The sequence below is a fragment of the Punica granatum genome, chromosome 5 (assembly GCF_007655135.1).
Source record: "Punica granatum isolate Tunisia-2019 chromosome 5, ASM765513v2, whole genome shotgun sequence".
Lineage (NCBI taxonomy): Eukaryota > Viridiplantae > Streptophyta > Magnoliopsida > Myrtales > Lythraceae > Punica > Punica granatum.
This window is the reverse complement of record NC_045131.1, coordinates 16,140,557-16,167,263: the sequence shown is the minus strand read 5'-3', so window position 1 is coordinate 16,167,263 and position 26,707 is coordinate 16,140,557. Positions and strand designations below refer to the sequence as shown.

General features: G+C 37.7%; 1 protein-coding gene and 2 pseudogenes across 1 annotated transcript; all 3 read right to left on the bottom strand.

Annotated features, from left to right (window-relative positions):
- Positions 1 to 4,989: 4,989 nt before the first annotated feature.
- Positions 4,990 to 7,486, bottom strand: LOC116209024 (annotated as a pseudogene).
- A 54-nt stretch (positions 7,487 to 7,540) lies between these two features.
- On the bottom strand, positions 7,541 to 20,572 carry LOC116209023 (annotated as a pseudogene).
- A 1,643-nt stretch (positions 20,573 to 22,215) lies between these two features.
- On the bottom strand, positions 22,216 to 25,480 carry LOC116206880 (WAT1-related protein At5g07050-like). Its single transcript, XM_031539706.1, has 7 exons — positions 25,136 to 25,480; positions 24,999 to 25,061; positions 24,734 to 24,850; positions 23,951 to 24,194; positions 23,260 to 23,418; positions 22,992 to 23,143; positions 22,216 to 22,841 (listed from the first exon to the last, which is right to left on the bottom strand). The coding sequence occupies exons 1-7, from the start codon at positions 25,339 to 25,341 to the stop codon at positions 22,664 to 22,666; spliced, it is 1,119 nt and encodes a 372-aa protein (XP_031395566.1). The 5' UTR covers positions 25,342 to 25,480; the 3' UTR covers positions 22,216 to 22,663.
- Between the last annotated feature and the right edge of the window lie 1,227 nt (positions 25,481 to 26,707).

The following is a 26,707-nucleotide window of genomic DNA, read 5'->3' as shown; positions in this document are numbered from 1 at the left end:
AATTAAGTAATAAATAATTATTAATTAATTATAACAAAAAAAAACCAAAAATCAATCAAAAGATGGCAATGAATGTGAAGTTTTAAAGGAGAAAATTCCATGGCTGGTCAGAAATTCCGCGTTAATGACTTACTAACATTGCCCGATGCCACTCAAGTGTTCGTCTCGCTGTTCCTCCTGGTGACTGTATTAAGGACTTTTTGGTCGTATTAATATTCAATTGGATAGTACTAGATTGTCCTGAGGATTTTTTCATATCGGATGTGTGGTTTGTTCTCCTGTTTTGTTAATGAGGGATGATCATTCAACCATCTGTGTTGGTGTGGTCATTTTCTTAGTTAGTAATCGAGCGGCTAACCCCATGGTCAGCAGTCCAGTGTCTGTGTCTGCTGATGCTCTTGTCGGCTATGCAATTCAAATTACGTTTGCTATTAATAAAATGTTCCCAAAAAACAGGGGTGAAGTGAATTATGGTAAAAAGAAAAAACGGTGAACTATATTATATCTACATATTTTCATTCATTTCACTATTCACATTTAGTAAAATTACAAAAATAAATAAATAAATAAGGACAAAAAAAAGTAAGATGGGCTTTGCGTTTGAGATGAAGGGGCTTTCCTTTCTTTCGGTATTTGTCATAGGAAAGGAAAGATAAGTACCGTAAAAAATGATTTTCCTTGCCTTTTTTTCATCTTTTGATAAGTTATGATTTTCCTTCCTATTATATTCCGCAATGTGCTCTTACTATTTTCGTCTCAAAAAATTATTATTATTATTATTATTATTATTATTATTATTATTATGCCATATATCATATGGTTTCATCGAATTCTCAATCACTATCCCATAGTTTTTATTTTTTTCAAATCTATCCCGAAAAATTTTCAGTGTGGCAAGTATGGCCGTAATGCTCCAAGTAGGTGCCGTTAATATTCAAACGTGCCATGTCATTACATGTTGATGGAAGAGTTAACGCCGGGAGAGATTTGGAACCAAATGTAAACCATTGACTATTTTAAGTAATTTTTAAAGGATAAGATAGATTTAAAAATTCAATGAAGCCATAAGATATATGGCTTAATTTTCTCTTTTTAATATCCATGGGATTTTGGATCCCTTCTCATCCGCGCTACCAAATGTTGTCTGTAAGTACTTTTAGGTTCATTGGATTTCACAAGGGTTTTACCCAATAACTAAGTCAATTATGGCGGCATATTGTGCGAGTCATTAGATCAATTATGAAAACATTAATACTTACATAAATTTAAGTAATAGGACTTTTGCAACGATCTATGTCTCCATTAATAAAATCAAATATTCGATAAGTAGTACTCTACCACTTGGTAATGTCATATTCAATTAGAGTGTCTGAAAGTGAGAAATTGACCACAAAACGGTCCATATATTTTCACTTATAAGTATTTTTATTAGTTGTTACTTATGTGGATAAATAATATTCAATGAATATTTTTTTTATTAATAAGGGGATAAAATTAAAATTTTCCATAGAAGTTATTTAAAAAATTCAAAACTTATTAATGCATGTGGTTGCAAGAGACAAACAATCACGAATTGAGGGATTACCTAAGGGATTAGTTAAAAAGCCTATATAGAAATCTCCCGTCGAGCGAATCGAGCAATCTCCTCGTAGAAATCCAAATTAATATATATATATATATATATATATATGTATGTATGTATATCACTCCAGCCTTGACGGAAATCCATCCCTAATATCACAGGATTGTCGACCAAACTCAACTCTGATATCCTCTACAGTTCCACGAGTTCATTTCCCTAAAAGTACTAGTTAGAGATATTTTTCCATTCATCGGACTGTACATATGTACCGAAGCTCTTTCTCTAACCCAACTTGTGTGGTATTTCGGCCATTACATGCACCATATTCTTTCCGTTGTCCATTCTACTTTAGATATTTCATTTCTTCAGTGAAATTTAGCGTTTGTTCTTAGTTTGCTCGTATTAGTAAATGTGTGGGTGATGAAGTATAGTACATTAGGCAACCGATATAAATCTAATAAAGCTAAAAGGTACCGTTGGATATTAGCTACATAGAATATGAAAAACATGAATCGCTGAGCGTAGCATGACGTACGGCCCATTGGAAAGAGGGCAGCTGCTCTTGAAGCATTCCTGCCATTTACAAGGAAAATGATTTTCTCATGAAATATGGGGAGACGCCCAAATTTATTAAATAAAAATTTTTCCGATCATGGGCGTAGTATAAATTTATGATATAAAATTAACTAATACAAAGACAAGGAGTTGTTTGTTTTGATATCATGTAAAATTTCTCGAGAGCACCACAATTGAGAACCATAGTTCGGGAGATTCGTTCGTGGCTTGAGCGTGACTGGCAGGTTGAAGTCAGTCATCAGTACCGGGAAGGGAATTCTGTAGCGGATTGGATGGCACGATGGTCACTTAGCCTACCCTTGGGGTTACACATTCAACATATTCCACCGCCGGAAGTTAGAGCTCTACTTGCTGGAGATATTATTGGGGCTGCCTTACCCCGTCTTTGTTCGATTTAGTTATTTGTATATTTGCTTTCTGTTTTGTCCTCGGGCTTCGGCCCCCTATCAACCGAGAAAAAAAAAAATTCTACTTGGGCCCACACGGATTTGAGCTCATTTACAACCTAAAAACTTAAGATAATAGGTTGCTGGATCCTAGCCTATATAAGTTTTGTAGTTTTTTTTCTCAATTTTTCCGTGTGGGATACAATATATCTCAACACCCGCTCTCACGTCATAACGTGTGGTCCAGCTTGTGTCACATGCCTTTAGACATCCGCCCAAAACAACTGACCACATGTCGGACATCCTCTTCTGTGCTCAGACGAGTGAAGACAAACACCAAACTAGCATCGAGGTCCACACTCGGGCCCAACTAGAGGTGCACCTTTAACTACCTCGAAACTGAATCGGGCTATTGTCGAGCCTGACTAACATGAGATGTACTCTTAACTGCCTCAAAATCGAATCTGACATGGTGTGAGTCCACACGTGCGCACGAAAGCATAATCCGCTTTGATACCATGACGAATTTCATATAATTGAGAGAAGAGAGTAGAGATAAAAAGGGATACGTGGTGGCTATAAAGCCAAAAATCACTGGAGTAAAATATATTGATTGAATAGAATGACTCAACAAATATCATAGATAATGCGCCCGTTTATAGGCTTTAGAGAATCTAGAAATAAATATCAAAGATATTTACAAGGAAAGAGGGCAGCTGCTCTTGAAGCATTCCTGCCATTTACAAGGAAAATGATTTTCTCATGAAATATGGGGAGACGCCCAAATTTATTAAATAAAAATTTTCCCAATCATGGGTGTAGTATAAATTTATGATATAAAATTAACTAATACAAAGACAGGAGTTGTTTGTTTTGATATCATGTAAAATTTCTACTTGGGCCCACACGGATTTGAGCTCATTTACAACCTAAAAACTTAAGATAATAGGTTGCTGGATCCTAGCCTATATAAGTTTTGTAGTTTTTTTTCTCAATTTTTCCGTGTGGGATACAACATATCTTAACACCCGCTCTCACGTCATAACGTGTGGTCCAGCTTGTGTCGCATGCCTTTAGACATCCGCCCAAAACAACTGACCACATGTCGGACATCCTCTTCTGTGCTCAGACGAGGGAAGACAAACACCAAACTAGCATCGAGGTCCACACTCGGGCCCAACTAGAGGTGCACCTTTAACTACCTCAGAACTGAATCGGGCTATTGTCGAGCCTGACTAACATGAGATGTACTCTTAACTGCCTCAAAATCGAATCTGACGTGGTGTGAGTCCACACGTGCGCACGAAAGCATAATCCGCTTTGATACCATGACGAATTTCATATAATTGAAAGAAGAGAGTAGAAATAAAAAGGGATACGTGGTGGCTATAAAGCCAAAAACCACTGGAGTAAAATATATTGATTGAACAGAACGACTCAACAAATATCATAGATAATGCGCCCATTTATAGGCTTTAGAGAATCTAGAAATAAATATCAAAGATACTGAATAATATCAAATCAAATCTAGAAAATCCTAAGGATATTAACTACCTAATAGATCGATATGATCTTATTCTGAAAATATTCTATTTCCTAAATAAATCTTATAATATTTCTAACATTAAGAACTGACCAAGGCTACCTAATATCGCATACAACTACCATTGATACACTGCACTTTTACTTTCTTCATGCTGAGAACATGCATCCTTTCTGTTTACATCCAATTTCATGCCCTGAAAGGCATCAAATGCAATAGAACTCGAAGCCCTCTACGGTGGCGATCAACGTGGGGGAGTGTGATGGAGTGTTGGTGGTTTCCAGTGGGGAGCGGAAGAGAGAGTGAAGCGGGGTGAAGAGAGCTGAAGATAAATGGGAGATTGCTCGTTATTGGAAATTCGTCGATTGCTTCCACCCAAAAAAAAAAAGAAAGAAAGAAAGAAATAAAGAAAGAAAGAGGTCGTGGGTTGCCTTCCCTTCATGGGAAGGCTTCCATTTACAGACAATGCTCCTTAGGCCTTGTCCTCTAGTTTTAAGTCCATCTATTTTGGGCCGCCCCAGTGGGCTTGTTAATTTTAGGCCCACTCCTTGTCTTAAGCCCTGTCCATATAATGTATTCGTTCTTTCGAACGACGACGATACATTTCGTACTCGTCATGAGTTACATATCCTAGTCGCAAAGTAATGTCTGGATCATCAGTTCCTCTCGATTATATTACTAGCTAGTTACATTTCAGTTAAACATAAGTTTAATAAACTTGGAATATTGTATATCTACTAGTATCCTCACAAACACGCCGATGATAATTACATCATATCTCAGATGCACTGAATTGAAAGTCGATAGTATAAGCCTCGAATATCTACATGTGTAAATTATATATGCCCTGTTCACTGCGACGATTTCGAAGAAAAGGAGGGGTTACTCCTTGCGTAATTTCTTCAAATAATTTGTGGTGCGTCCTCAAATTTCAGCATGTGTCTTGATTCCGGAGGGACAACCTGGAACATGGTGTCTCTCTTTTGCACTTCATCAGAGGTCGAGTAAGGTTGCACCAGATGATCTTCAGAATTGAGCTTGATCTGAACCTGCTGATCTTCTTTCCCCCACAACAGTAAGTAGAGCCCAACGATGACAACCGCTGCCTCTATGTTGCTGTAATTACATGGACATAATTACTAAAATAATATGGGGACTATATTGTTGCATAATACACAAGGACGGGATCACAGTCAGTCAGTGCAACTCGAGAAACTTCTTATATCATAGAGCGACCAAAGGTGGCGGTTCACTTTTTTAGTTTACCTGCGAATGTAAAGTTTCTCGCCGAGTATAAAGTAGGCCAAGACTGCAACAAGTATCGTGCTGAGAGGGGTGAACATGGTCACGAAGACCGGGCCTTTCTTCTCCGTGCACCATAGCAGGATGAAAATGATCAGTCCTGAGCAAACCACTCCCTGCACCGCAGCAAAATAAACACATTCATAAATTTGAAGCTGAATTTGATTTAATTGAGGACTTCATTTTACTATTGGGAAATGGTTAATATCTCATATATTAAATTATCACTTACACCATATAAGGTGGACCACAGATTTATGTTGAGCCCAATGGCCCAATCCGCAGGTTTGTGCTTGACGAGGACTGTGAAGGCCGCAGACTGGGCCCCGCCCACAAAAGACATCCATGTTGCCCGTGAGAGTGGGCCGGATATCTTTTCAATGTGTACGCCTTCAATTCATTACACAAAGGCACGATATTGATCGTCGTATGACTCGTATCCAAGACCAAGTCAGCGTCGACCAGGATTAATTTTATCCAGTGAGGACACTCATGATATCACCAAAAAAAAGGACACGTTATTGATTAATTAGCGATGAAGATACATACAATTGCGACCTTGCTGAATACTAGTAAAAATAACATTTGATCTAAACTGCGGGAAATTGGAAATGTTAGAAACATTTTGTTGCATGTGCTCCTTTACTTAGTATATGTCAGATATCCATCTTTGTTAGTGCATATATCAGATATTACTGCTGACAGTTTGGCACTAACGTGACTTTAGTGTCACCTGAATTAATTTGTGTCATGTTATATCATAACCAACATTTGACATTATCCTTTATGGGAAAAGCATGCGATTACAAATGTACGAATCGGATGTCACCATGAAAGCATCTTATAGTTGCGAAATTCTTAACCGATCTTAGTTGAAAGTTTATATGGAGATGTTTTGGAGGGAATGATCAGACCTACATGATATACCAAATGGACCAGGTGATGCAGCTGGCAATGGTGAGGATGGAGCCCTTCACCCAATTGCCATGAACGTCCCTGGTGGAGCTGCCACCTCTATTGATTTGGATGAGAGGTGGGCCCAAGTGAGACCAGTGTCCCCAAATCCTTCGCCATCCCTCAAGGATTCCTAAGATCAACCGCAACGATCCTACCAATCCATTATCTATCTCTCAAATTAATTAAATGAGCCCTTTTTTTTAATTGAAAAAATTAATTGAATATGTAAAAAAAAATTATAAATACCAACAACGATATCAGTAACAACAAGAGGCTCCCTCTACCATTAGATTGTTGCAATAATACCAGAAAACCTGCATCGCATACATATATACTTGCTATTCGAGCGGATTTAGACATGATCAGGTACAAACTCAAACGCGTAAAATGTAGGGGATAGATAACATAAAAGATCTTGGCAAGAAAAACAAAAATATCATGGGATCCGTAGCGTCTTCTACAAGGTTGCATGTTGGGTGGACAGAGAAGAATGGTATAAATCATATTGATGCCCGCATAAAAGTATTACTTTAAACGTGAATTTATGGAATAATTCGACGACAGTGTATTGAATCTATCGAGAGTTGATTATGGGAATATTGCTTATTAAAATGGCCCAATTATGATTCCTCATATTATTACAAAATTCGTCAAGATGGGCGCAGAAAGTTGAAAAAGGCTGATTACCGAAGAGCGGTGGCGATTACGAAAGTGAGGGAAGCTATGGTGTTCTCCATAGAAGCCACAAATGTTGGAGACGTGTACCTCAAGTTCACAAAGTACATATTTACATATAAGCACAAGCTAATATTTAATTAGACAAAAAGTCGGACAATCTTACCCCAGAAGAGGGAGCTCGAAAATCTCCAAGAAGAGGAGCAATGTCAGCTGTGGTCTTATTTTCAGTTCTTCTCGATTATATTACTAGCTAGTTACATTTTGGTTAAACATATGTTTAATAAACTAGGAATATTGTATCTCTACTAACATCCTTACAAGCACGTTGATGATAGTTACACCATATCTTACATGCAATGAATTTAAAGTCAATATTTAGGCCTCGAATATCTATATATGTAAATTATATATGCCCTGTGCACTCTGACGATTTTGAATAAAAGGAGGGGTTACTCCTTGCATAATTTCTTCAAATAATTTGTCGTGCGTCCTCTTTATTTTTCTTTTTCTCGTAGTTTACTCAAATTTCAGCGCGTGTCTTGACTCTGGAGGGACAACCTGAAACGTGGTGTCTTTCTTTTGCACTTCATCAGATGTCGTGTGAGATTGCACCAGATGATCTTCAGAATCTAGCTTGATCGGAACCTGCTGATCTTTTTCTTTCCCCCACAGCAGTAAGAAGAGCCCGACGATGATGATCGCTGCCCCTATTATGCCGCAATTATGCACAAGTAATTAGTAAAACAGTACGAGGACTATACTGTTACTTACTTAATATATAAGGACGGGACAGTAGGTGCAATTCAATTAACTTCATAACTGATATAGAATGAACGAGCAGCGGTGGTTTCATTAATTCTTAGAAGTTTATCTGCCAACGTAAAGCTTTTCCCCGAGGACAAAGTAGGCCAAAACTGTGACGAGTATAGCGCCAAGCGGGTTAAATATGGTCAGAAGACTGGGCCTTTCTTCTCCGTGCACCCTAGCCGGATGAAGATTATCAGTCCTGAGCAAACCACTCCCTGTTCCCTAACAAATTATATAAACAGTACATTCATAAACTTGAAGCTGAATTCGATTCAATTAAGGATTTTTTATTATCGGAAACTTTTTAATTAATATCTCGTATTGTATAATCACTTACACTATACAAGTGGACCAAAGATCTATGTTGAAACCAATAGCCCAATCCGCAGGTTTGTGCTTGACGAGGACGGTGAAGGCAGTTGACTGGGCCCCGCCGACGAAACACATCCATATTGTCAATGAGAGTCGGGCCGGATATCTTTTCAATGAGAACGCCTTCAATTCATAACACAAAGACACGTTATCGATCGTCCGATAAGGCTGATCTCACCAAAATAGAAGAAAGGCCATGTTATTGATTAATATAGTGACGACGATTCATACAATTGCAATTTGGTTGTAAACAGAAAAGAGCAACATTTCACATCAGATATTACTGCCGAGAAGTTGGCAGGTACACTTTTCGGTCTCGTTGGATCAATCATTTAACATGCTTCATATATAATTAAGTAATTTCCTAGAATTCACCTTAGTCCGCTTAGAAGATATGAACGCGATTTTTCTAAATAAAGTTCCTATGATCCATATTATGCAGAAAAAGGTTGATGCGAATCTCGTCGAATCCGTCGCGGAACCCAGCAATAATAATATGGAATCAAATCCCGAATCGTCCAAGATAGAGATTTCGAATGGTGGAATATTGACCTCGTAGCTATGTAGAGCTATAAACCAATATTATACGAAGCTTAAGAACTACAAGTAATCGACTTGCAACCCTTGAAGCATAAGTTCAACAAGAACAATTTGGAGAATATCTCTCACACAAGATAGAAAATGGCAGAAAGTTGTGAAAAAAATAACTTAAGGAAGAGCTTATAATGCTCTTATAATCTGAAGACAATTAAGGAAAGCACAAGTTTCTAGCATATTTTAGAAGGCATACTCCAACTAGATAGAAGGCAGTTGTGGTCATCCTTTAATGCCATGTTGTGTACTGATGAGGTCCAGCACTCTTGATGACCAAAATCAGCCCCGAGTCGACTTGTTCATCTCTCGAACTGCATGCCTCTTCCTGTATATGCGCCCATAAGTTCTACAAGGCTTGCTCTAATTTCTTGGCACGTGCTCTGGTGATCGATCCGGTAGAAATATGCAACTTGTCCTCATGCTCGGAGTCCAGCTTAACCCTATCATTCCCCCCTTCTTCAAAAGGATTCGACTTCGAATCTGCGCCCACATCAAAGGGAGAAAGATAAAAAAACATTAAATGTAGAACTCACTTGATACTCTCCCGACAAATCGAGCTTGTATGCATTGTCATTAATCTTTTCTAAGACTTGGAATGGTCCATCTCCTCGCGGATTCAGCTTTGATTTCTTTTGGCTTGGAAATCCCTCCTTCCTGAAATGAACCCAAACCCAATCTCCCGGTTCGAAAGTGACATACTTTTTTCCCTTGTTGGCTCGAGTGGCAGCTTGCTCGTTCTTGTGCAAGATGTGGTTCCTTGCTTCTTCATGGATCTTCTTTATTAATTCTGCCTTACGCTTTCCATCAAGGCTAACAATCTCACCAATAGGCAATGGAGTTAAATCCAATGGGGTTAGTGGATTAAAGCCATAAACAACCTCAAATGGAGAAAACTTAGTTGAAGAATGCATGGCCCGATTATATGCAAATTCAATGAATGAAATGCAATCTTCCCAACTTTTCAAGCTCCTTTTAAGAACAGCTTGCAGCAAAGTACCTAAGGTTCGATTTACAACCTCTGTTTGCCCATAAGTTTGTGGGTGGCAAATGGTAGAAAACAATAGCTTTGTTCCCAATTTACCCCACAAAACACGCCAAAAGTGACTTAGGAACTTAACATCACGATCACTTACAATGGTTCTGGGAATGCCATGCAAACGCACTACTTCCCTGAAGAAAAGGTTCGCCACATGAGTAGCATCATCCGTCTTCTTACAAGGAATAAAATGAGCCATCTTTGAAAAACGATCTACTACTACAAAGTTAGAATCCTTACCATTCTTAGTCCTAGACAAATCCAAAACAAAATCCATTGATACATCAGTCCATTGATGACTAGGAACAGGCAAAGGCATGTAAAGTCCATGAGGTTGAATCTTAGATTTAGCTTTCTTATATGTGACACACCTAAGACAGATCCTTTCAACGTCTCGCTTCATATGTGGCCAAATGAAATGCTCTCTCTCAAAACATCTAAGGTCTTAGTCATACCAAAACGCCTCATTAAACCTCCCCCATGGGCTTCCCTAACAAGCAACTCTCGTATGGAACTTTGTGGAATACATAGCTTGTTCTCACGAAACAAATACCCCCATGCTTATAAAAATTATCAAATGCCCCCTTTTCACTTTCAGAAAAGACTTTCTTAAAATCATGATCATGCAAGTATAACTCTTTAATATATTCAAATCCCAAAAGCTTGGCATCAAGAGTTAAGATAAGAGTATACTTGCGGGATAATGCATCAGTCACTACATTTTCCTTACCTTTCTTGTATTGGATCACATAGGGAAACATCTCGATAAACTCGATCCAACGTGTGTGCCTTCGATTCAGCTTGCTTTGACCCTTTAAATGCTTCAAGAACTCATGGTTGGTGTGAATGATGAACTCCTTGGACCACAAGTAATGCTGCCATGTCTCCAAAGCCTTCACCAAAGCATAGAGCTCCTTGTCGTGTGTGCAGTAGTTCAACGCAGCCACGTTGAGCTTCTCATTGAAGTAAGCAATAGGCCTTTTCTCTTGCATAAGGACGGCACCTATACCAATACCAAAAGCATCACATTCGATTTCAAAAGGTTTAGAAAAGTCCGGTAAAATCAGTAAAGGAGCAGAACTTAGCTTTTCTTTCAAGGTATTGAATGCCTTCTCTTGCTCCTTGCCCCATCTAAAGCCAACTTCCTTCTTGATGATCTCGGTCAAAGGAGCAGTTATGGTGTTAAAATTGCGCACAAATCTTCGATAGAATCCAGCAAGGCCATGGAAACTTCGAACCTCAGCAATGGTAGTGGGTGTAAGCTATTCCCGGATTGCTTTCACCTTCTCTTCATCTATTTCTACACCCCTGGAACTTACAACAAAACCAAGAAAAACAACACTTTCCAAGAAAAATTCATACTTCTTAAGGTTAGCATACAACTTCTCATGCCTCAGCACCTCAAGAACACACCTCAAATGATCCATATGATCATGCTCAGTCTTGCTATAAATCAGAATATCATTAAAGTAAATAACATCAAATTTTCCAATGTAAGCACGCAATACATGATTCATAAGGCGCATAAATGTGTTGGGTGCATTAGTCAATCCAAATGGCATCACTAACCACTCATACAATCCATTCTTGGTTTTAAATGCTGTTTTCCACTCATCTCCTTCTTTCATGCAAATTTGATGGTACCCACTTTTCAAATCAATCTTAGAAAATATAGTGGAACCATGCAATTCATCAAGCATATCATCCAATCATGGAATAGGATAGTGATACTTTACCATTATCTTATTCACAGCTCGGCAATCCACACACATCCTCTATGTGCCATCTTTCTTAGGAACAAGCAACATGGGCACAGAGCATGGACTCATGCTTTCTCAAACATAGCTCTTGGTCAGCAGCTCATCAACTTGCTTTTAGAGTTCCTTTGCTTCTTCGGGACTACATCGATATGCTGGTCGGTTTGGAATGGGTGCTCCCGGGATGAAATCAATTTGATGTTCGATCCCACGGATTGGTGGCAATCCCGATGACATCTCCTCAAGAAACACATCATTAAATTCCTGCAAAAGAGAAACCACAACACTAGGCAAAGATGAGTTAAAATTAGTAGATAAGTAGGCTTATTTGTATAAGAACAATATCATTGGCCTTTCATCCTTACTAACACTATCTAACTCTCTCTTTTTTGTGAAGAAACTCATTTTCTTCCCTTATTTTCTTTTCATGACTGAACTCTCAAATTTTTCTTTCTTTTCACTCTCTTTCTCACTTTCCTCTCGAATTTCTTTCCTCTCACTTTTACTCTCTTTTTCTTTTGGTTCAGCCACTCTCTTACTTTCTTTTGAACTCTCAGCACTAAACTTCTTGATTTGGAGTTGCTCTTTGAACACTTGATGTGGTGGCAGCGGGGCAAGTGTCATGCTTCGACCATCCTTGATGAAGCTATACCGATTCTTGTACCCATCATGTGTAGTCCTTTGATCAGCCATGGCCTCCCGAGTAACAAATGGCTGGCTATCATAGGAGCTACATCACTCAAAACTTCATCATGGTACTTCTCAATAGAAAATGAGATCAACACTTGTTTTGTCACCTTCAATTCACCACTCTCATTTAGCCGCTAAAGCCTATATGGCCTTGGATGCTTTTGAGTGCTCAAACCAAGCTTCTCCACCATCAGCTTGCTTGCCACATTCACAGTGCTTCCTCCATCAATAATCAGTCCACATACTCGATCCTTCACGAGGCATCGAGTGTAGAAAATGTTCTCTCTTTGTAACTCATCACCATCTTCTTTGGCTTGCACATGTAGAGCTCTCAAAACAACAAGAGTTTGATCCGATACAGCATGCTCCACATCATCGGCATTTTCAAGTGATGGTATAGAGTCCGTGTCACTCACATGCTCATCCGCACTTTCAATCTCCCCATTAACTAACATAATCATGGCTCTCTTGTTCGGGTATTGAGAAGCATAATGACCAGAACCCAAACAACGAAAGCACTTTATATCACGGTTTCTTTGAGGTTGGGAAGAAGAGTTACCCCTCTTCTTAGAATCAGATGATGACTTGGTTGCGGGCTTGTCTCCCTTGGCCTTCTCCTCTTGCTTCGAACCAGCCCATTTAGGTCCAGCCCCTTCAAACTTGGACGTCCACTTCGAATTCGAATTAGAGGACTCGAATTCGGATGACGATCGTCCCCCCTTCTTGAGCTACCTCTAAACTTTCATAGCCATGTGTATCAATTCTTCAAGCTCCACATAATGGTGCAGCTCCACAATATTGGCAATCTCCCGATTAAGTCCACTAATGAACCGAGCCATGGTTGCCTCTCGGTCCTCCTCAACATTGGTGCAAATCATGGTAATCTCCATCTCCTTGTGGTACTCCTCCACGATCTTAGACCCTTGCTTAAAATTCTGTAGCTTCAAGTGTAAATCCCGGTAGTAATGGGATGGGACAAATCTCCTCCGCATGATAACTTTCATGTCCTCCCAATTGTCAATAGGTCGCTCCCCATTTCGGCGTCTACTCACCGTCAATTAATCCCACCAAACTATGACATAATCAGTGAATGCCACAGCTGCAAGCTTCACCTTCTTCTCCTCGAAGTAGTTGAGACTATCAAAAACCAGCTCAACCTTCCTTTCCTATTCGATGTAAACATCGGGATCGCTCTTGCCTTGGAATGGAGGAATGATCAACTTGATAGACCCCATATTACGATCAACGGTGTCTCTTTCTTGGCGCCTCCCACGTCTGCGCCATTGCCTCTCAGCCCTTGCTCTTCGAGCTTGTCTCATTGTGGCAATGGAAGACACATCATCCTCATCATCATAGGATCCCTCCTCGTGGTCATCAAATTGGTGCCGGCTGTCGGTTATTGTTCCTCCTTGGTTGTTGATTGGGAGCTTGTCGCAACTGGTCAATCCGCTCATCATGCCTCTCCAACCGGTCATTGATTGTATTGAGCACCTTGTTCATTCGCTCAAATTGTTGTTGCATAGCCTGAATGATTATGCTCTGATCAAGCCCTCCACTACTTTGTTCAAGTCCCCCGTTATTTTCTTATGACATGTTGAAATCTGCAAAGAAATCTTAGAGTAAAAGGATCTCGTAATCACTCCCTCACGTGTTTACTCTCAAATCGATGTCACACAAACTCTTATATTTCACTCGATACAATGGCTTTTACCCTCTGATGATCTCACCTGCGCTTGCCTTTTTCCTCTCGTAGATTTCTCCACAAAGTTCTGGAGAAACTAAGCAATCTAATTACAAGTCCTTGAGGAAATTACTTGTTCGCTCAAGCCACTTATAAATCAGTTCCAAGTAGCAAAGAAGCAAAGAGATATGGATGGACAAGATGTATGTGAAAGGAATAAGCCCGGACGAATCAAATATGGAATTGACACAAATACGATTGGAGAAAAAACAGAATGAGAGTAACTATGACAGATCAACTTAAGGCCAGTGTAATCAGCGAAACAATTAATCACTCTAATTCACCACAGACCAATTACAACACAAAGACATCAAATTGTTTAATAAATTTTTCGCCCATTTCAGATCCTTTTCTCTTTTCTTTTCTTTTTTTACTTCGATCCTTTTTCTTCTTTTTTTTAATTCTCTTTTTTGGAAGATTTTTTTTTTGGATAGCTATGAACAGATTAGACAAGACTAAATGGAAAGGATAAAAATGGAAGATAGATGTAAAAATTCCAAAATGATGAACAAGGAAAGAACAAGGATAGATGAAACCTCAATTTGGAGCCTTAGCTCTGATACCAAAATGATGCGAACCCTGTCGAACCCACCCAGCAACAATAATATGGAATCAAATCCCGGATCGTCCAAGATAGAGATTTCGAAGGGTGGAATATTGACCCCATAGCTATGTAGAGCTAGAAACCAATATTATACGAAACTTAAAACTACAAGTAATCGACTTGCAACCCTTGAAGCATAAGTTCAACAAAAACAATTTGGATAATATCTCTCACACAAGATAGAAAATGACAGAAAGTTGTGAAAAAAATAACCTAAGGAAGAGCTTATAATGCTCTTGTAATCTGAAAACAATTAAGGAAAGCACAAGTTCTTAGCAAATTCTAGAAGACATATTTCAACCAGATTTGTTGACCATCTTCTAGAAGACATATTCTAACTAGATTTGAGGTAGTTGTGGTCATCCTTTAATGCCCCGATGTGTACTGATGAGGTCCAGCACTCTTGATGACCAAAATTAGCCCCGAGTCGACTTGTTCGTATCTCGAACTGCGTGCCTCTTCTCGAATATGCGTCCATAAGTTCTACAAGGCTTGCTCCAATTTCTTGGCACGTGCTTTGGTAACCGGTCCGGTAGAAATATACAACTTATCCTCATGCTCGGAGTCCGGCTCAGCCCTATCAAAGGTTTTACGAAAAGGAAATGTGAAGGTGTGTAAGAAGATAAATGAATGCATTATTATGGTATAGTCAACATTTGAGATTCCTTTTACTTAAAAGCGTGCAATTACTGATTTTCAAATCGGATATCGCGACGAAAGCACTTTATAGTTCCCAAGTTCATATTCCATCTTCTTTAATGATGCCACAGATGTGCCTTTCGTCAAATGTTATAGTCGAGAATTTGGTACAAATGTTATTCTAATGTTGTCCGGCTCAACCAATTAATGAAATTGCATTCGACCACTAATTTTTATTCGTTTTACATGGTTGAAGCATTTGGTACGAGTCTGATCATTTCAAAATATATTCCTAAAATTCATGTTACGCAAAAAAAAAAAAAAAAGATTTCAAGAAGAAGAAAACAAATGCCATGCCATGTAATAGTCCACGTTTTAGGTTACCTTTGTGGAAAAAGCATGCCATGACAAATTTACGAATCGGATATTAGGGCGAAAGCGTCTTATCATTGTGAAACTCGATCCCTCTCACTTGAAACATCTTATAGAGGTGTTTAGGAGGGAATAATCAGACATGCATGATGTACCAAATGGACCAAGTGATGTAGCCATGGTGAAGATGGAGCCCTTCACCCAATTGCCATGGACGTCACTGGTAGAGTTGCCATCACCTGTGTTGATTTGGATGGGAGGTGGGCCCAAGTTCCTTATGATGGAGCCTAAGTATAGTGTCATTGTCATCACCCCGGCAAGTGAGACAAGTGTCCCCACAACCGTTGCCATCCCTCGAGAATTCCTAAGATCAACCGCCTCCAACCTATCAACCCATTCATTAATAAACCATGCACGAAAAATTAAATTAAAAAAAAAAGAAACAGAAAGAAGTTTCCGTCCACCGTTAAAATGTTGCAATAATACGGGAAACTTGTAATCGCGTACATAAATACTTGTCCTCCCTGCCGATGTAGATATGATCAGACTAATTCAGACGAGGGAAAAACGTGCAGGATATTTCTTAAGGATCATGGGTGTAAAACAAAATCATCTTAGGATAGCTTGTAACATGTTCTACAAGGTTGCTGCCCCATTGGATGGAAAGAGAAGCATGGTATAAATCATATGATGTGAAAATATATATATTATTTTAATGTGCGATATAATTATGGAATAATTCGATAGTGTATTGAAGAGACTTGAATTTAGGAATATTGCTTATTAAACTGGGCCCAATTGCAATTTGGCATTTTATTACAATACTCATGAGGTTGAGTGTAGAGAGTTGAAAAAGACTAATTACCGAAGCGCGACAGCGATTATGAAAGTTGGGGAAGCTATGGTGTTCCCCATAGAAGCCACAAAATTTGGAGACGTGTATCTCAAGCTCGCATAGTACATATTCAATGTCAACTCTCTTGCTACGAAAGAAATTTTATCACAAGAAAAGTATATTGTGATAAAAATGTTAAATTAAAACTAAATAAAGTCTCATAATGTACATACTTAATATGTATGTAGATATATATATATATATATATTTATATGTATATACATATCTTCAATATTGCATGAGCGCCACAAACTAATTATTTCAATAATAACTAACATATATGTATATACATATTTTTAGATATGGTGACACAATGAACATTATAATTAACATTGTATAATGCTCGAAGAAAGATAAACAATAGATTTAATAATATTTACAATATATACATATAGGTATATATGTATGTCAGTAAATTGTAATTGTGTAATGAATATATATATAATCCTATGTGTATATATATGTGTGTATATACATATATATAAGAACGAAGGTAGATAGAGGTGAACGAACAATAGATATAATAAAATATACAATAGAGTTTATACGATATACATATCTGTATGTATATATATAATAGAGGTGCGTATAGATGAAAGAAAAGGATTTATATCTAATATATGTATGTACATTTAGGTGCATATATATGAGCGAGCAAATGTAATATAGCTAGAGAGGACAATATTGCAATTTTGTGAAAAGAAATGGTTAAAAATGACTTTTGACAACTTAATCCTTCATAATACCTCAAATTGGTGGAATGAAAATATGAGTCTTTAGTGAGTTACGGAAGATAAATAATCCCACTATAACCCTTCATAACCCTCTATCTTTTAATTGATAGACATGAGTTATTTTAATCCATCCATAAAGCTCCGCTCCATAACCCTGTATCCAAACAACATGTAAAAGTTCCAATTTAACATTCATATGTAACTTGTAAAATCTTACGACAACTTTAACACTTTGTTTGGATAGCATCTAAAGGTTTTTGAAGTGGTAGGGTCAATTATGGACAGATGGGATGGGGTGGATTATGGAAGAATTCTTTAATTCTCCATAACCTATGCTTGAATAAACTTCATTAAAAGGTTGGGTGGGATGGTGTGAGAATTTGAAAAAGATCTTGACTCTTGATTATTTTTTATAATATTATCTCAATAGTTGATTTTATTATCCCTACCTCAAATTGGTGGGATTAAAATATAAAGGTTATGAAAGATTATGGTGGGATTAGTTATCCCTCCATACCCCCTCTTAAAAATTTTAAAAGTCAAACATAGGTTATTATTATCCCTCCATAACTCATCCTTTCATAACTCTCCATAACCTTCAATCCAAATAAGATGTAAAAGCTATTAAAATGGTAGAAAAAAGCCCGTTTTGTAAAAAAATATGATATAGTATCACGACATACGCTTTCTCTAAGTAATTAAAATGTTTCAAGTCCGACACTCGTTGTAGGACTACCTGTGTTCCTATATTAGATATTTTTATTTTATTGTACCCATGGGCCACATATGTAATCGAAAAAACACTTGTTTTGGTCGAGATATGGAAATAGAAATGGAAGAAATGAACATGACAAAAATGAGATGGAATGGAATATAATTAGAAATGGAAATGACCAATTTTCCTCTTCATGCGATTTACTAAGTATCGTTTTTCAAGAGTTAGTGGGTGTGCTTGGGATTTGGTAAATGATTTGAAGTCACCACTATACCAATTCAAGGCCGGTAAGACACCTATAATTTCTCTAAAGTGATCGAGTCTTGTGAAAGTAAAAAAATCCATACAAGAAGAGTTTTATCCCTTGGTGCGTCGACCCGACTCTAATTGGATTAGTCGGAGGCTATTGGGTTTCAAGATAATATGGTGCACACTGAAAAGATGTCAACCCAAGTGTGTCGAGAATGGGCCGAGTGAGCCCATGACAAAAAGTGGGCCTACGACCCAAAAGACTTGCTGGCCTAAAGCCTTCAATTAGAAGATGGGCTTAAGACCCAAAAAGGGAAAATGGTTCGGTATCCTATCCTAAGGAGAACTCAAAGTTCATTTCTTTTTTTTTTCGTGATTTTTCCGATTTTGATGAAGAGAAAGAGAAGTTTTATTATGGCATTACCCTCGCCTGTTCACCTAAATAAGAGAGGATTCATTATGGCATTGCCCTCGCCTGTTCACCTAAATGTTGCAAGTTTGATAATTAGTAGGACTATCTACGCCCCTTTTAATAGTTATTTAAGATTTTATTTTCATTATTCTGGGTTTTAATCCTCCTTTGTAACCCAAAAAAAAAGAAGATAAAAGGGTTCATTACGGCAACTTTGAAAGAATAGAGATGTTGTTTAGGGAAATACTTCCGTTTAGGGAAGATATAATTAATTTGGCGAGAAGTCATTTATCTTTTTCTCATAAAAGGAAAGAGCATTTCAAATTAAAAATGGAGAGCCCCACGAAATATTACTTCGCATTGCATTAAATTGTTCGATAAATTGTTGAGTAATCGTACCTCCTTATATAACATAAGAAAAAATACTAAGTTTGTGTTTGGTACTAGGATTGACCTAAAGGGGATGAGGGTGGCGGTGACCCCCTTAAAATTTTGATATTATATGGAAAATCATAAATTTTGTTAAGAATAAAAAATCTCACACGGAAAAATTAAGAAGAATCTAATGAGTTTATAAGAGATTAGGTATCACAATCTATTAGCTCGAGCTTTTGGGCTGGAGATGGGCCAAATCGCTTATAGTTCCATTGGATATTTTTACATGGTATCAAAGTGGGTTATGCTTCCGCGCGCATGTGTGTGGGTTTACATCACGCTATTTGAAAAGTCTCTTTGTTGATAGGCAGCCGAAGTGTGCCTGTGTTTGGCCCGAGTGTGGAACTCATGGTCTCTTTGAATCTGAGTGCGGAGAAAAAAAAAACCCACCTCATATTAGTCCAGCCCAAGTGTGGCCTCATTGTCAATTGTCGTCTCTCCCTCCTCCCGAGCATGGAAGTCTAGTCCCAGCTCATAGTTAGTTCTTAAGGGCGGGTTATTCTAATCCACGTGGCACATGTAAGTGAATGTCAAAGCCACACGTTGCCACGTGAGGGCGGGCGTTAAAAGTAAAAAATCCCACACGAAAAAATTAAGAAGAATCTAATGGATTTATAAGAGATTAAGTACCACAATTTATTAGCTCGAGTTTTTGGGTTGGAGATGAACCCAATCGCTTATAGGCCCAATGGATGTTTTTACAAATTTTTCTACTAATTTTAGTGGAATGCCCGTTGCGACCGCAGTAATCACAATACGAGCGTCCCTTTGGATTCGGTTTATGATCACCTCTCCCGGAATTGAAACCACCACTCGACTTGGCCAAGAAACACATGGACTCAACACTAGAATCCATATTGTGGAAAGCAGCCTCTTCATGTAAAAACCATTGCATAGATCTTGTTGATGTTCGGCACGGGCTCCATGGTCAGAGTATTGGATCAAATGGTGAGAAAATCCAAATTGAGACCCATGAGAAACTGGTACAACTTCTCTTTTTCCCGTTAGGTAGCAAACTGTGCACCCCCATCGCAAGTGTCCAGCTCATCCCAAAGACTCTCAGCTTCGAATAATAAATGGGCTTTCCTTCTTGCCAAAACAAACAAATTTCTATCTAATTGATGAATCTGGGCCTCTTTACCTTGAGAGAAGCGCTCCTTGAAATCATCCCAAAGAGTCTTAGCATCCTGCGCATGGGCTACCGTGATTTGCAAGTCCTTCACGAGATGATTAAAGAGCCACGTTACGAGCACTAGATTACAAGTTTCCCACTTCTCGAGCAAAGGGTCTCCATGCTTTGGCTAGGTCATGGTGCTATCGATGAAACTGAGCTTATTCTTCACTCGGAGGGCAGCACACATTGCCCTAGACCAGGTGATGTAGTTTCTTCCATTGAGGAGGCACAAAATTAATTGCGTGTCGAGACCATTGGACTGATTTAGCTGCAAGGCAAGTGGGACAGTATTGCCCAAGCTTTCTGAGATATCCTTTGTCATTGGTTCTGCCAAGAGGATTTGAAGAAGAAGCCCTCAAGAATGAGAGAGTGATGACGATCAGTAATGAGTCAAGCAAAGAGGAAGACTAAATTGTGAGGAAGTGACATAGATGATGCTCAGCCCTATAGGACCTGCAGAGGAATGATCAGAATGCCCGGTCGAGGGACCACCACTCTCATGCCATCTCAAGAATAATTTGGACTGAAAAGCATGTTGTTCATTGATCGACTCAGCAAATAAGTATACATTGTGCACGTAATATCAAGAGAATTAGGTAAAATCTCCTAAATAGAGTAAGGTGGTGTTTGATAAATTAAGTGCTTAAAAATTAAGCACTTAATTAGTTAAGGGAAGAAATGTATAGAAAGAAGGGATGAATGAATAAAGATGAAAAAAGTTTTGTGAGAAATAAAGAGCACTAATAAGTGAATAACTTATTTCATTAAGTCAAATTTTTTTACTTATTTCATTAAATGATTTTTTGTTTAATGATTAAGTAGTTTAAATCATTAACTCCATCTTTCCATCTTTCTTACATTCATTTTATCTTATAACTAACTTTTAAGCACTTATTCAATTAAGTTGAAATAAATACCCCCTAAGCTAGGTGCATTGCCTAAATTAGGCTAACTATGTATGTTACATATGATAATCTACGCGATTACAACAATTTACATGAAAGGAAGAAAATCTTCCATAATAGTAAAACGTTTTCAAAAATTAAAATTAAACATATTTCTAAATTTTAAAAACTTCACGAAGTTTTCGTTTGATTTTCAAATCAAAATTTTACTCAATTCAACTCAATTTTACTTTTCCCCCAATTCAACAACATAATCATTACATTTTTATCTTTTCCTCTAATTTAATAATAAATTCTCTCCCATTATTTTTTCAATCATTTTTATAGTTAATTTTTTAGTAATAAATTTTCATATACTTTCACACATATATATTAATTTTTTAATATTAAATTTCACATATCCAACAAAAAAAATAAATTTCACATCTATAAATACATGCATATATATGTTCTCACATATCAATATATTTGCCAACACTTGCAATTATTGTACAAAATCAAGTTGAATTGGATCATTATCCAACTTGAAAACCAAACGCAAACTTTATCTGTTATCATTATTTTTCAACAAAAAAAAAGCGTGAATTAAGAGGAGTGGCTCTGAATGGAGCTCGTTTGGAGCCAGGATCTCCTTTGACATCCACAAGAAGCAAATTGTTGGTTCATTTTCTGGTCAGGTGGTTAAGTAATTCAATTGTTTTCAACAAGGTCACCACAAGATTGAAATCCCACGTGGGCCTGCAGCTCAAGGATGCATGTATGTATGTATCTTTGAGAATCCGCGGAATTGAACGTGAATGGCCCCATCTTTTACTCGAAGAGGTGGATTAGCCAAGGTGAAACATAAATCAACCCAGATATTACCTGACCGCTATACATGCTTTATAGCTTCCAACTGCTCCTTCGACGCAGTCGCAACTAATTAAACGAATCTCAAGTCACCAATATTCCTGACCTTCTACTAGGTTTGAGCTGCCAACTTTTTATTTGTTAATTGAACTCTTTGGAGTTAAAAATAGAGCATTTGGGCCTTCACAATTCTCTGTCAAAAAGCCATGAGTAATCGAAATGATTGACATGTATTATTCTAATGATCCATAGCATACATTCCTCATGCCGGCCCTACGCACTAAATGCATCATCTAATTTTAATTCACTGTCATGTGATATTCCGTCTCCCTTGGCGGTGTGTCATCCAAACGTTGCAATGTGACCCAAATATTTCAAAGAACTTTCACTTAATTTTGCAACAATGGTAACTAGCATTTTTCCTTTTTCGGAACAAGCTATGATCTTTATGTTGTTGCTAACGTTTCGTCAGGAATCATCATCACTGACAATTAATTAGTACAACCCCAACACCTTTTTTTATCACCTCTAAAATACCGCATTAATTTGTCTTGAACCATCTCATCATGACTGCACAAAGAAAAATGTACGATTGTGTCGCGTCCCCTTTATTTTTCTTTTCTCTTTATATAGTGTACTCAAGCTTCAGATGTCGACACCTATCTTGACTCCGGAGGGACCACCTGAAACATGGTGTCTCTCTTTTGCACTTCATCAGAGGTCAAGTAAGGTTGCACCAGATGATCTTCAGAATTGAGCTTGATCTGAACCTGCTGATCTTCTTTCCCCCACAACAGTAAGTAGAGCCCAACGATGACAATCGCTGCCCCTATGATGCTGTAATTATATGGACATAATTAGTAAAATAATACAGGGACTATACTGTTGCATAATACACAAGGACAGGATCACAGTCAGTCAGTGCAACTTGAGGAACTTCTTATCTGATAGAGCGACCAAAGGTGGCGATTCATTTTTTTAGTTTACCTGCCAGTGCATAGTTTCTCGTCGAGTATGAAGTAGGCCAAGACTGCAACAAGTATCGTGCCGAGCGGATTGAAAATGGTCACGAAGACCGGGCCTTTCTTCTCCGTGCACCATAGCTGGATGAAGATGATCAGTCCTGAGACAACCACTCCCTGCACCGCAGCAAAATAAACACATTCATAAATTTGAAGCTGAATTTGATCTAATTGAGGACTTCAATTTACTATTGGGAAATGGTTAATATCTCATATATTAAATGATCACTTACACCATATAAGGTGGACCACAGATCTATGTTGAACCCAATGGCCCAATCCGCAGGTTTGTGCTTGATGAAGACGGCGAAGGCCGCAGACTGGGCCCCGCCCACAAAAGACATCCATGTTGTCAGTGAGAGTTGGGCCGGATATCTTTTCAATGTGTACGCCTTCCATTCATAACACAAAAGGCATGATATTGATTGTCGTAGCCAAAGACTAAGTTAGCATCAATCGGGATTAATTTTATCCAGTAAGGATGCTCATGGTATCACCAAAAAAAAAAAGGACACGTTATTAATTAATTAGCGATGAAGATACATACAATTGCGACCTTGCTGTATACTAGGAAAAATAACATTTGACCTAAACTGCAGGAAATTGGAAATGTTGAAACATTTTGTGACACACAAGAAGATGATGTGCACATTTACTTAGTATATATCAGATATCCATCTTTGTTAGTACATATATCAGATGTTACTGCTGACAAGTTGGCACTAATGTGATTTTAGTGTCACCTGAATTAATGTGTGTCGTGTTATATCATAATCAACATTTGACATTACCCTTTATGGGAAAAGCACGCGATTACAAATTTACAAATAGGATGTCACGATGAAAACATCTTATAGTTGTGAAATTGTCAATCGATCTTAGTCGAAAGTTTATATGGAGGTGTTTTGGAGGGAATGATCATACCTGCATGATGTACCAAATGGACCAGGTGATGCAGCTGGCAACGGTGAGGATGGAGCCCTTCACCCAACTGCCATGGACGTCATTGGTGGAGCTGCCACTGCTGTTGACTTGGATGAGAGGTGGGCCCAAGTTCCTTACAATGGAGCCTTGGTATAATGTCATGGTCATCACCCCTGCAAGTGAGACCAGTGTCCCCACAACCTTCGCCATCCCTCGAGGATTCCTAAGATCAACTGCCTCCAACCTAGCAATCCATTATCTATCTCTCAAATTAATTAAATGAGTTTTTTTTATAATTGAAAAAATTAATTAAATATGTAAAAACAAATTATAAGTGCCAACAACGATATCAGGAACAACAAGAGGCTCCCTCTACCATTAGATTGTTGCAATAATACCAAGAAACCTGCATCGCATACATGTATACTTGCTATTCGTGCGGATTTAGACATGATCAGGTACTAACTCAAACGCGTAAAATGTAGGGGATAATCGATAACATAAAAGATCTTGGCAAGAAAAACAAAAATATCATGGGATTCTTAGCGTCTTCTACAAGGTTGCATGTTGGCTGGACAGAGAATAATGGTATAACTCATATTGATGCCCGCATAAAAGTATTATTTTAAACGAACAATTATGGAATAATTTGACGACATTGTATTGAATCTATCAATAGTTAAATATGCAAATATTTCTTATTAAAGTGGACTCAATTATGATTCGGCATATTATTACAAAATTCGTCAGGATGGGTGCAGAAAGTTGAAAAAGACTGATTACCGGAGGGCGACTGCAATTACGAAAGTGAGGGAAGCGATGGTGTTCACCATAGAAGCCACAAAAGTTGGAGACGTGTACTTCAAGCTCGCAAAGTACATATTTAGTGTTAATCCCACCCTGCGAATTCCAAATTCTCCAACATTAATAAAACATATATATATTCGTCCATTTTTCTTATCAGGTTCATTTTATTTTTAAGGAATAATTTTTTTTACATATAAGCACAAGCTAACATTTAATTAGACAAAAAGTCGGACAATCTTACCCCAGAAGAGAGAGGACGAAAATCTCCAAGAAGAGGAGCAATGTCAGCTGTGGTCTTATTTTCCTGCAAGATACATAAGAAACAGATGAAAATGTTTATTCACCGTCTACGACTATCATTTGCAAGAGGATACGGACCTTTCGAGAAAGCACGCAAAAGGGAGCATTACAAAGCCCGCCACGATGTGTCGGTAAGTAATGTAGACATGGGGGTTCATGCCATGGTCGAATGAAGCTTCCGTGATGAAGTAGAGGAAGGTGTAGCCAACTTGAGCCAGTACCATGAGAAGATGCGGCTTAAACTTTCGGAAAGTCTTGCACGGGTTTAGCTTCACTACGGCCATGGCTTCACTATTAGATGGCGATTAATTGAAGGGAACAAGCAGAAGAACTCAGAATCGGTTTGGTTCTTATAGGGGGAAGGGAGGAAGAAGTGATGTGGCGAGGATAGTGAGTGATGACTCTTTTGGTGTTCATGTCGCTGTAGAATCGTGTTCTTTCAATCTTGCTGACAGTAAATTCCCCTGGCATTGGCAATTATGTGACATTTCACATATGGGGGATTGCACTTCATTGACTTGATGTCGGAATTTGGCCTAATTGAGAAAAACAACAAATTATTCTAATGAAATATTGGAGGTGAAACAAAGAAAATATTATCTATCCTATATTCTCATTCCTTTTTCAGTTAATAAAAAAAATCATCTCAGTATCTCTTGATGCACTATATATATATATATATATATATATATATATATATATACACATGAAGGAGCAAGCAGCAAGTAGCGGGGATAAAGGAAACAACAAAAATTAAAAGGTAGTGCAGAAGCGCAAGTTTCTTTAGTAATAAGGAAATTTCAGGTTTGATACTCTTCGTGAAATGTACTTATTGATCTGCTATTAGAATTCTTATTTATTATCGTATTAAGTCCATAAATCTCATTTGTAACCGAGAAAAGTTAAAATCAAGGGAAAACATACATACCGATTGACATATATCTATATCTATATGTTTATTAATTTTGACACATGAGAGCTTTCTATTCATTTGCAGATAGAGAAGCTTTTTTTTTTTTTTCATATCTCGAGCTTGTAGTACGGAGCCCCCTTCAATGCCGCTTTCATTAATATATACCCAAAATATTCTTTGATTTCTTAATGAAGACAACTTCATATTACATTTACAAAAAAAAAATCCATTACAAAGGACGTCAGTAGGTCTATATAAGAAAAAAAAATCATAATAATTAATAAAGGAGTATGAATAGTCCCGCTGAGTATCAAAACCTGAAACATTTGATTACCAGACGACAGCGTGCGTTATTGTACTACGCTTTCTTTTGATTACCAAAAAAAATTCTACTACCAATTTAATATAAAATGGAGTTGACTTATATTAAGGCCTTCATCAAAGAAAACAAGAAAAACATTACAATTTTTTTAAAAAAAATAAAATCAAATTAGTTAAATTAATATAAATTATGAACTAGTATATTAAGATCTTTCCTAAGATAACAGCCATAGAAAAGCAACAATAGAAATCCTGGCAAAATTAAAATAAAAGATTAACTATGAATATAATAAGTAAATGCCTGCATGGTGCACGGGTTACGAGACTAATTGCATAGATGAATGAGGAAGTTACGATGATTTTTGGTGGATAAATCTAGCATCTGCGAATCAGGGATTGATTTTTGGGGGATAATT